General features: G+C 33.7%; 1 protein-coding gene across 4 annotated transcripts in view; it reads left to right on the top strand.

Annotated features, from left to right (window-relative positions):
• The first annotated feature begins 2830 nt into the window (after positions 1 to 2830).
• The window catches only part of LOC113236604 (large proline-rich protein BAG6), a 42839-nt gene continuing 34257 nt past the window's right edge, over positions 2831 to 11412 (top strand). For 2 of the 4 annotated variants that reach the window (XM_026472794.1, XM_026472992.1), the window contains exons 1-3: positions 2833 to 2930; positions 3069 to 3166; positions 7542 to 7659. In XM_026472794.1, coding sequence (XP_026328579.1) covers positions 3104 to 3166; positions 7542 to 7659 — 181 coding nt within the window. In that variant the 5' untranslated portion in view covers positions 2833 to 2930; positions 3069 to 3103. Of the gene's footprint in view, positions 2931 to 3068; positions 3167 to 7541; positions 7660 to 11412 lie in introns of all 4 variants that reach the window. The other 2 variants (XM_026472917.1, XM_026472851.1) reach the window with 2 other exon arrangements.

An 11412-nucleotide genomic window follows, 5' to 3' on the forward strand; every position in this document is an offset into this window, starting at 1 on the left:
CCTACTAGACCGTAAGTCTTAAACTGGTTATGTAAATAAAGTTTTTGGATGTACTGTAAGCCGGCTATCTAAAAAGAAACAATGTGTAGCTTTATCGTCTCAGTTAAGCTTGTACTGAAGCTGTATGATCATGTAAAGTATTAGAAGATACATTCTTTTAAATGATAATGATAAACAGCCTAGAACAATTTTGTACGAGGATAATCAGGGTGCAATAAAAATAACAGAGAGGTTAGACTCAAATTATATCCGAGAACAAGTTAAAAGAACTATTGTTTTGAAGTACATTGATATCAAGGAACAGTTAGTCGATATCTTTACAAAACCTCTTGACAAAACGCTATTTGAAGAGTTTTGAATAATGTGTTGTGTGTGGTTGTGCTTTGTTTAGTTTTTTGTTTTTAAAAGAGTTTTGTTTTTATGTTGAAGTTCATTAACGCCTTTGTGTATAAAAGTAAGAGATACGTTTGTTTTTATTTAGTCAACAGTGGGATTTCATTTATTCATTAAGTCTTCATATTAAGAGGGGGTGTTGGATGTAATGAAACCTCATTTAGTTGTAAGTTAGGTAAAAAAAAACTCTATGACTTCTATCAGATTCAAAATGTGGATTAGGTAGAATAAAAAATGAAATATTATGTTTCTAATTTGTGAATAAAATGTTAATAAAATTATTTCTCAGACGTGAGTGTATTCTTTTAGTTTGTAGCACTGAACATGTGGCTTGAGGCACCTCGCAAGGTATTGTCACGAAGTCGACGATCCACTTGAAGGCGAATGCTTAAATATGATTCCGTTAATTTAAGTAAATTCCCTTTTATTACAAGAGTTGGGAGCTTATTAAGAAGGATAATGTGAAAAGCGTTCTCAAAATCCGTGTAGATCACATCAACCTGTTCGCCATGATCCATATTCTTTAGAACATAATAAGTAAACAATGAAAATGTAGTATGTCAAATAGTGGTTAGAGCGTGAGGTTAGAGTCATGGGTTCGATTCCCATGGTTGACTGCTTCCATGGTGCAGTGTTTAGATGTTAGTCTCTCGTTTAGGAAGTCGTGGGTTTGATTCCCTCTCATAGCGAGGGAAGCCGTTTAACGTGCCTTAACGAAGTTCACCCGAAATGCACTGTTGCTGTTGCACTCATTTGAATTTTGAATGACGACTGTATAGCAACATATGCTTATTTTTGTTTACAGAGAAATTGTGTTCAGCGGAACGTAGAAGTTGAAGGTCGTAAACCCGTGGGAAGTATTTATTTTAACGATGACAGCGTTTAATTTGGAATATTTTAGTTAGTTTTTTATTTTTGTTTTATTATTATTATTATTTCATGATTATTTTCAATAATAGTCTATCGCATGGTTTGCGTGTAAAGATTTTCTGGTTTTCTTGTTACAATATTGACAGCTTACACTTGCATAAATTTTTATCTTAATTTAATTGGTATCACGAGAAGAGATGCCAGTGATTTCAATTTTAGCCTGTATAATCAAAGATTCAGGGTCATATTCTAGAACTCTACTCAATGCTCAAGTCAGGATTGCACTGGAAACTGGAAATACGACCCTAATGGCAGGGACTTTAGTATGGTTTCGAGTGCTTCAAACCATACTCAAATCCTGACTTGAGCATTGAGTAGAGTTCTAGAATACGACCCTCAGGGTAGTATTCCAGAACTGCACTCAATGCTCAAGTCAGGATTTGAGCAGACTTGAGTATGATTTCAAGAACTGGAAATACGACCCTAATGGCAAGGACTTGAGTATGATTTTCAGTGCTCACTGCAATCGACGACTGATTTCAAGCACTGGAAATACGACCCTAATGGCAAGGACTTGAGTATGATTTCTGGTGCTTTAAATCATACTCAAGTCCTGACTTGAGCATTGAGTAGAGTTCTGGAATACGACCCTTAATTATTAGTCCTACGAATTGCCAGCATAGATTTTTTTAAATCATAAAATATAGAAACTCCATTATTTGCTACTGCCGATATTAAATATATCTGTCTACCATAGGCTTGAATTTAATTTTATTTTGTTCTTTGCTAAAACTATTTATACAAGCGGACCGATCGGGAAAGTAGACGAATACTGAAAGGTCTATTTATTATATTACTTTTTATGTATAATAATAATATTAAGACTTTAATATTTCGACTGAAGGACGTGTATCCATGGTCATGAAATAAATTAAAAAGTACACACTGTAGTCTATGGATCGTTTCAAAGCCAGTGCTGCCAGATTTTTACATTTTTCGTAAATTTTTTAATGCTCTTTTATTCCTTTCGCCTTTGTTTGAAAGAAACTTTTGTTTGGGACACTTGAGAAACTTTTATTTTCGTAACTTTTGAGAACGACAGGAGTTTTTAAAATTTAATCATTTGTTATTGTACATCTTAAGTAGTACAAACGAACACACTCAATTTAGACAATAAAGTAACTCAGAGATGGCTCAAACATAATTTCAAAGTGTATTAACTTTTTTTAGGCTTTAGTCTTATCTTTATTTATTTATTTATTTAGTTGGAAGTTTTAGTTAAAAAAAACGAAAACGTATCTTTGTAGCTAAAATAAATTGACCTTTTTAATTAACGAAATAGTTGGTACAACTGATTATCGTCGTTGGAGTGCATTCCTAGCAATCTTGATAGATAGACCGTGTATCTTTCAACCCGGACACTGGCGGACACAGAATTGTCCTCTGTGGGACAGAAGCCAAAACATCCCAAAAAAAATTTAACGAAATGGTATTTGTAATGCTCGACACACGGGCCATGGCGAGTTGGCAACACTGGTCACGGCAGTGCATGGACTGTGTCTGCGATTGGAACATTTGGAACGGAGATTTTGTGCTGTCGTGGTTGATCGGTATTTTAAGGTCTAGTCAAGTAGTCATTGGATTTTAGGTAAATTTTCGTTATTTTGGTGAGTATTGCTATGTTGCTTTTGGAATAACATCGTTAAGTTCTGATCTGTGCTGTGTTATACAAGCGAATGCGTCTTAAACAGTAAGTACCATAGACCAAACCTTACCCCTAATTATAATTATGCACTTTGTTGCAGAGGCGTTCCTGTTACTCCGTCTATTTCGCTTTAAAATGATTGAATTTACGATAAAAACGTTAGATTCTAACAATCACAGTTTTTCTGTGGACGATGAGGTAAGTTTCTTTTATTATTGCTTGAATTTATTTACTTGTACCTATACTCGGAAATAGCACCTACTCATAGCTATTTTATAATGTTATCTATTGTTGCCTCACCCTTTTTCGCACCCCCCCGGATGCTGACTTTCGAACTATTGATTTTAACATGTTCATCGTCGTGGGTCAAAATAACCGGTACCTCTTCTACCTATTGCGGCCGTAGTCAAAAGAACCTGCCGGTCACAGACGGCAGACCTATACATAATCTTGCGAGGTCTATTCACGCGGCAAATGGCAAACGCTACATATTTAACCACATAATATGACTGTTGGCTCATTGTGTTTAGGATATTTTTTGGCATACCCACATTACTACACTTAAAAAAATAATTTCAAATTGAATTTAAAGTTCGCAAATATCTCAAAATAAGCCAAAATATGGTTAATCACTCGGCCGCAGCAAGGACGGATCTGCAACCAACCCAATACCAGTTCTAATGGACGGTCAATAAAGGGGTCCGCTGATGAATGAAGCGTCGAGTATATAACCAGAAATAGAGATGAAATAAGGGCCATCCATCCCTGGCAACTCATCAGGCAAATGGGTCATAAATCACTTTTAAATATCAACTGTTGTTTGCATTGAAATCACAAATAGCTAGCTAAAAAGAAAGCTGAAATAGTACAGCACCAATAACTGACCTGTGTGTATATCTCTGTATATTCCAAAAATATTCTGTTATTATTGTAATAAAGATAATATCTCTAACATTGGCGGGTTGTTCCATTCGGTGGTGTGGGAAAAGCAACAAAACATCTAATGACAAAACAAATGGAATCACATTGAATCGGTAATTAAATATGTAATTTTTAAATTTTCATCCATTATAGCAAAGCTCAAGTTAAACTGGCTGATTTGTAGTGAAACAATTGACAACACCTGTCAATTTTGAAATGTTCAAACTAGATACGGGCCAGAATCTCCCATAGAATACGCAAGCTTTAAGCATAAACATTTCAAAATGATAAAATTTAACTTGTGTATGTAGAAAGTGTCTACATCGAAAATGTTTAATTTTTATTGTTACATTTTTGATAGTCAAGTATAAAAATAAGATAAACATTTCATTTTATTTATTAATTATACACTCAAATGAGTTATTGGTAGCAATAAGCTTACACAAAATATTAAGCTAAAAGTAAGTTTATATCGCTATTTTGTCTTGGTTTAGTTTGATGTTGTCATTACTTAACCGTCATTCCCTCACACTCAAATGTTCTGACTACCGCTTCTTTTTTAAGAATAATTTATTTTCGGGACCACTGTATCTTCAAAAACCATTTACATAAGTACAATGAAATTTCCAAAAAATAAGACAACCTCTTACATTCCCATAGCCCAGTGCTCTAAACGCTAATATTTGCCTTCCAAACTTGATATCTGTAGGTGAGAGGTAAAGAAACATAAGTGATAATAGTAATTTTTACTAGTGTGTTTTAAAGATTATTGATTTTAAATACCAAATTAAGAGCTTCGTTGGCTCTAAATAAATAAAAACAATTAATGTTTTAAATATGTTAAACAAAAAACGATAGGACTTAAGGTCTTTCACCCATTAAATTATCCCACACACATTTTGTCAAATTTGATAGATTGTAAACTTTATTCTACATTGCGTGGCATATTCTTGCACTCTGGGTAAATTTAGTACAGTTATTGATTTTTTATAAAGGAAAATTACTTCGTTTCAATGCCTGCACTTATGAAATACCTATTAATATTGTGTTGCGCTGCTATGTGAAGTGAACTTTATTGACTGATGTTTGCATAGTTATGTATATTGTTCTAAACAACATCAATGTAAAATAGTACTCTTGTGTACACATTCTTTTGAGATACAGTATTAATAAAGTTGTATTATGAAAGCTACATCTTGATTTTAAACTTATGATTACATAATTAACAGTTATTAACTGCTTAATTATTACATCGTATGTTTGCAATCAAGATGTAGTTTTCACTGATATCGAGAGCATGATCTGTGCAGTGTGGTTTCCTGCTGTTAACCACAGTCATTGTGTGTTGTATAAATTTACTATATGTATAATTATAATATAAATCATATTGTTTTATTGTCATGGGTGGCAATAGCGCAAACTCTATTCTGAAAAGGTCTAATGCTAATGATTTTGATATATTTGATATGCAACTTAAGGCTGAGCTCACACACTAATAGTATAAACAAAGAGTCATTGACTTACAAATAAATGGACCACGGGTCTAATACAAAAACCACGAAAAAAATGTCCCAAATCAACCTATTTAAATGTAGTGACATGTAAAGGAATATGAAAAAGTTAAAATGTTGAATTTAAATTGTAATGTTATCACAGTACTGTCTAATTTTGCTTGCTTCGCTATCAGTCGAACAAACGAAGACTAAAGGTTGAAGACGCTCTGTATACGATTTTAACGCCCTATAAGTTCGGACACTTTTTAGCGCGGACCCGACGTCCATATTATTGTAAGTCAATGCAAAGAGTAGTTGTCTTCATCGTAAAATTACTGAAATAATGTTAGTGTAATTATTACTATTTCGTGGTTCTCTATTGTAATCATTTTGCAATTGACTAACAGCATTTCGTTAGTCAATTTGTGTCACTTTTATATAGACTGCAAGTTTTCAATGTGTTTTTGAGAAATTCATTTTTACGAGTAGAGAATAAATATACTTTTAAATAATTTGTTTTAGTTGCTTTTAATTATTATATCTATGTGGATATAGAAAACTTTGATTGTCAAATATATCACAGTATAATAGGTTTCCAAGGAAAAGGAGCGTATATTTTAGTTTTTGTGTATAGTAATGTATTGGGCACTATACTAAGTTTATTGTCAAGCTCAGTGCCAATCTTTATCTTGTTTCCAAATATGCAAAGCGAATCCATTAAAAACACCATAGCTTGCGTCGAATTGGTGCCTGCACATATTTTTTATTTACTTGTATATTAAATGTTGAAGTTACAACAAAATAGGCGCTTTGTTGTCGTGTTGTGGACACCAGCCCGTTGCACCAAGAACAACAAATGTGTTATTTTGTAAAATTGAGTTTACTACGCGCTATTATTGACCGCTGCTGTGTACATTCTTCTTTGGCGTATCGTTAAATACTGTTTCTTGCCATTTTAAGCAACAATTGTGTAAGCGGCAAGTTTCAAAAACTAAATTTAAGCAACGCCGTTTTATAATTAATAACAATATAATAAAATGTCATTCACATCAATTGCCTGATTTAAAAGTAGGGAATTCCATGTACTAGAAGTGCTAAAATCGACCACTACCCAGAATCGAGTGCCTGTTCTGTTAACTACTGTGCTATGGAGGACGTCACAACATGTCATGTATAGTTTGACGTGTCTCTTCTACTGTGGGATTGATTTACTATGCATCTTTCGGCAATCGCGTCAGTCCTTGAAGGCATAGGTTTTCATAAGGTCTAATGAGACCCGTGTCTAGTCTACATTTTTTACTTATATTTTTATGAGGGCTTGCATTGAGTTGGCTGTTATTATATAAAATAAGAAATAAATTTACATTGATTAGAATGACAGGTCGACAAAATTAGGCTTAGTGAAGTGCTAGCAGCGTCCTATAAATTATGTATTTTTAAATAAGACAAAACAGTAAATATTTTACATATTTGCTTTACCATTCATTAATGTATGATCATTGAAATCCACAAATGATTGATAAATGACTTTTCGGGTTAAATACTTTAAGATATTATTAATAGTTATTTTCACAACATCACACGATGAAGTTATTTATGTCCGATGGAAAAAAGTTTGTGATGGAACTCATCGAAAATATAGAGTCTAGTCACTCTCAGTCGAGAAATAGTTTGGCGGTAATTTTTAACGTTACTTGAATAATTTTTAGTTTTTGTAGATTACTTGTGTTGTTTTGAGTTAGTATGTGTTATTTTACATTTAATTGTGCATTTTATGTGAATTTTTGTCCATTGCGTACTAATGTACTATTATTTAGGCATGCTCATGAAATTAAACAGAGAATTGACAAAATTTTAATGAATTGTTGAGTTGATTTCAGTTATTACCATGATTTAATAACACCGATTAAATTATGTCATATATAGTGTTCAGTTGATATATTTTAACATCGATTCTCGTTTTCACTGATCAAATCGATCGAGCTAAGTTATGAAGTACTCATAGGATATTCTTTTCTTACACTTTTGAAAATGGGGAATTACTACTACTGTACTCAAATAGTCTTATTTGTGATACATCAAAAATAGAAACAAATTTATAATTGTATTGTTACAATATGTTTGTAGAAACTTTTTATTGAGTCTTCTTTTTCTTTCAGATCACAGTCCAACAGCTCAAAGAAAAAGTGAGGGAATCTATGGGCATTGAGATCCATTTACAAAGACTTATATTCTGTGGGAGGGTTTTGCAAGATGAAAAGAAATTGGCAGAATATGGTGAGTAAATGCTTATTTACCTATTTATTTTTATTCCCTGATGGAAATTAACACCAAGGTCCCCAATATATAGTAATAGCATTAAGTTCCCGATGTGAATTGTAGTATTCAAATAATTAAATTAAACTTCGGCTTTGCTTCCTAATTTCATGTTCGTTTTGTAAATATACGAACTTAGATGATATGTGAACTTAGAAACATGAGTTTAGTTCGCATATTTTGCTTAGTCGAAGTCAAGATTCGTTTTATAATCTCAACCTGATTTAAATTTAACTTTGTGCCGCATAATAGATATACTCCTGGACGCAAATTTCGAGCCAACTTGTGTTTATATATTTTTAAAGAGCTAGAATACAAAGACATTCAACTTCAACTTCAACTTTTGTGTCTATGGCTCCGTCGATTTGCGCGACGATTTTGCCAATGTCAGGGTTGAGAGACATGTGTAGCGGTGGTGAGATAGATTGCCGGTTATTAAAATACTTCGGCGGTTTTTATTCACAATGACGGTTATATATATATTTTAATGACATTACAAAAATATAATTTGAGAGCTCATGTTATTTTCTTTCTTTTAGAAACATTGTAGGAAGTTTGTAATCATCGAAGAAAACATAATAGAAATGATATTTAGTACATTAGTTTCATACCTGCTTAATAGTTTTTGTCACGGTCGATTTCCATGCAAAATGAATTCGACATTTTCGTCAGTGCGGTTACTTTTATGTATATATTACATTTCCAAAAAAAAACTATTAATTTTCCGATCATCGCATATACCAAAATTTAAGCCCAATTATGAGATGTTTGTAATCATTTCAAAATCTATTAAAATGGGTCAATCTTTGCTTGTGTGCGTCAATGAATACACTATAAGTGGAATAAAATGGCGTCATGGTCTGTGAACAGCTGATTTCGCTGTCACGTTTTTACGCCGTAGTTCTCAAAGTGCTCAAAAGATGGCACTCAGAATTCATAACACGAGCGAATTTGTAATAACAATACTTGAGTTTCTACACAAGTTTGGCAGAAAGTTGGAAAGGACATTGCGCTTGACAAAATTAGTAAGTACATGATTATATATTTGGGGGTGCTCATTACGAATATAGTTAATTTTAATACTTAAAATGCAAGGTGGTTCGAAATATGTGTCCAGGAGTCTTTAATGAGTGTTACGTACTGTTGAGAAGCATTTAACATTTTAAGGTAAATGTAATATTAATAAAGAAAAAAATATGATAAGAACTCCTGAGTCTGCCTCCGTGTTGTGTATAGGACAGCATTTTCCCAAAGACTATTCTTGTGAGCTCTTTCTACAATTTCATTCACAATAAGTTGTCGGTATATAGTTTAAATAGGTATAAAGTTAAACCTAAATTGACAAAGGACAAAACTCAATCTGGAGAATATGAATCCCGGAGTACATTGAACTAAGTAAATTTATTTTGGTATATCGTTTAATTTATTTTAAGACATACTGTGTATTGTTGTTTTGCGTTATTTATGTATTTTTATATACATTGCGTGTCTATGTATGGTACAGTGGATATTATAGGTGTTATTTATTGTTAAAATTGGTCAATGGTTGTTATAACGTGTCTACGGAGTGAAGGGCTACTAACTCCTTACAAAACTTAGCTTAGGAGTTAGTAGGCAATTTATTTATTGCAATTTGAATGTAGGTATCCTTAATGATTCTATGTACATCAAACATTCATGAAACTGAAGGGCGTAGCATTCTGGGGTCGAAATTTTATGAATGAATGAATGAATGAAATATTCTTTATTGCACATAAAATTACAATTAAAATACAATACAATAGCTTAAGTATAATAGTAGTAGTAAGTCAATGTGCAACAGGTGGCCTTATTGCTATGTAGCAATTTCTTCCAGGCAACCTTAGGATAGACAATTCGGATATGCAAAAGGGGTGCAACCAAAGAATATCATCATAAAGTACACTACATAATAAGTAATAATAAAAAAATGATCTTCTCGTTACATAACCCTTTAATGTAATTATATTAATCTATAAATCTTAAAGTAAAAACATTTATTTAGCAGAAATTGCTTTAAAACTTTGGTGTGTTTCCCACTATATGGAAACAAGCCCATGTAATTCCTCTCCCTAAAAAATCAAATCCTTCTTCTTTCTCCCATTACCGCCCTATCTCCATACTTCCTGTATTGTCTAAAATCCTTGAGCACTATGTCCATAATCGACTCACTAACCACCTCCTACGTTACGACATTTTCAACCATCTGCAGTCTGGTTTTCGAGCGGGCCATAGCACAGTTTCTGCTCTGGTGAAAATCACTGACGACATTCGTCTTAATATAGAAAATAAAAAAGTTACTGTCCTCACTTTATTGGATTTCAGCAGTGCTTTCAGTACTGTTGATTTTAATTTGCTTCTTGCTATGCTTAGAACTTTAAATCTACCTCCCTTAGCCGAATCCTGGTTTCGTTCGTATTTGTTTGGCCGTTCCCAACTCGTAAAGACCGGTGACATGCACTCGGACTGGTGTAGCCTTACGGCTGGCGTTCCGCAGGGTGGGGTTTTATCACCTATACTTTTTTCGGTCTTTATCGGTGGAATTACATCATCACTCACGTCTTCTTTCCATCTCTATGCCGATGACCTTCAAATCTATACTGCAGCCCGTCTTGAAGATGTAGTTACTGCTATCGGCACATTGAATTCCGACCTACAAAAGGTTTCGGTATGGGCTAAGAACTACGGACTTCTTTTAAATGCACAAAAGTCCCAAGCCATAATTATTGGCAGTCGCCATTCCATCTCCAAGTTTGAGTCTATGGTGATGCCCAATTTAGTTTTGAATGACACCATTATTCCTTTTTCCACTTCAGTTAAAAATTTGGGCATCATAATGGATCAGACACTTTCTTGGTCGGAGCATGTCGCCGATGTAAGTCGTAAAATCTTTGCATCACTTCACTCCCTCAAGCGGATGCAGTACTTTCTTCCTCTGTCTACCAAATTTATGCTAATACGCACTCTTCTTTTTCCTATTCTGGACTATGGTGACGTCTCCTATCTTGATCTTTCGGAGGACCTTCTTAGTAAATTGGAGCGGCTGCAAAATCAATGTATCAGATTTGTGTTTGGATTGAAAAAGTACGACCACATTTCCAAGTTTAGAGATGAGTTGAAGTTGTTGCCTATTCGTTTACGTAGAAATGCTCACATTTTATGCTTCCTCTATAAAATCCTGTTCCATCCCACTTCACCTAGCTATCTACGTGAGCGTTTTCAATACCGCCAGGCTATGGGTGACCGCCTGCGTTCTGGCACCAATTTGTCCCTCGTCCTTCCACAACACAGTTCCCAAAAATATTCGAACTCGTTCACGGTAAATGCTGCCCGTATGTGGAACCTTCTCCCGGTCGAGGTCAGACAGTCGCCTTCGGTTCGGGTTTTCAAGGGTGCTCTTTTGAAGTTTTGGGATTGTTCAGACTCCACATGTTAGAGCTTTTGAAATATTTATTTACATTTGATATATTTATGTATAGTTTTATTATAGAGTTTTAATGTATTAATGTATCAATATTACTTAATATACAGGGTGATTGGTAACTCGATACATTCCTTTTAAGGGGTGAAAGTAGACCTAATTTGAAGCAAATTAAGTCAAGTTATACCCTGTCCGAAAATTAGTAGTTTCGAAGATATTGAAGATTTAAAGTTTTTAAAAAAAAATCCTGATTCTCAGCTTTGTTATTTTTTTTG

Source organism: Hyposmocoma kahamanoa, unplaced genomic scaffold (assembly GCF_003589595.1).
Source record: "Hyposmocoma kahamanoa isolate Upper Pololo Valley unplaced genomic scaffold, ASM358959v1 100021, whole genome shotgun sequence".
Lineage (NCBI taxonomy): Eukaryota > Metazoa > Arthropoda > Insecta > Lepidoptera > Cosmopterigidae > Hyposmocoma > Hyposmocoma kahamanoa.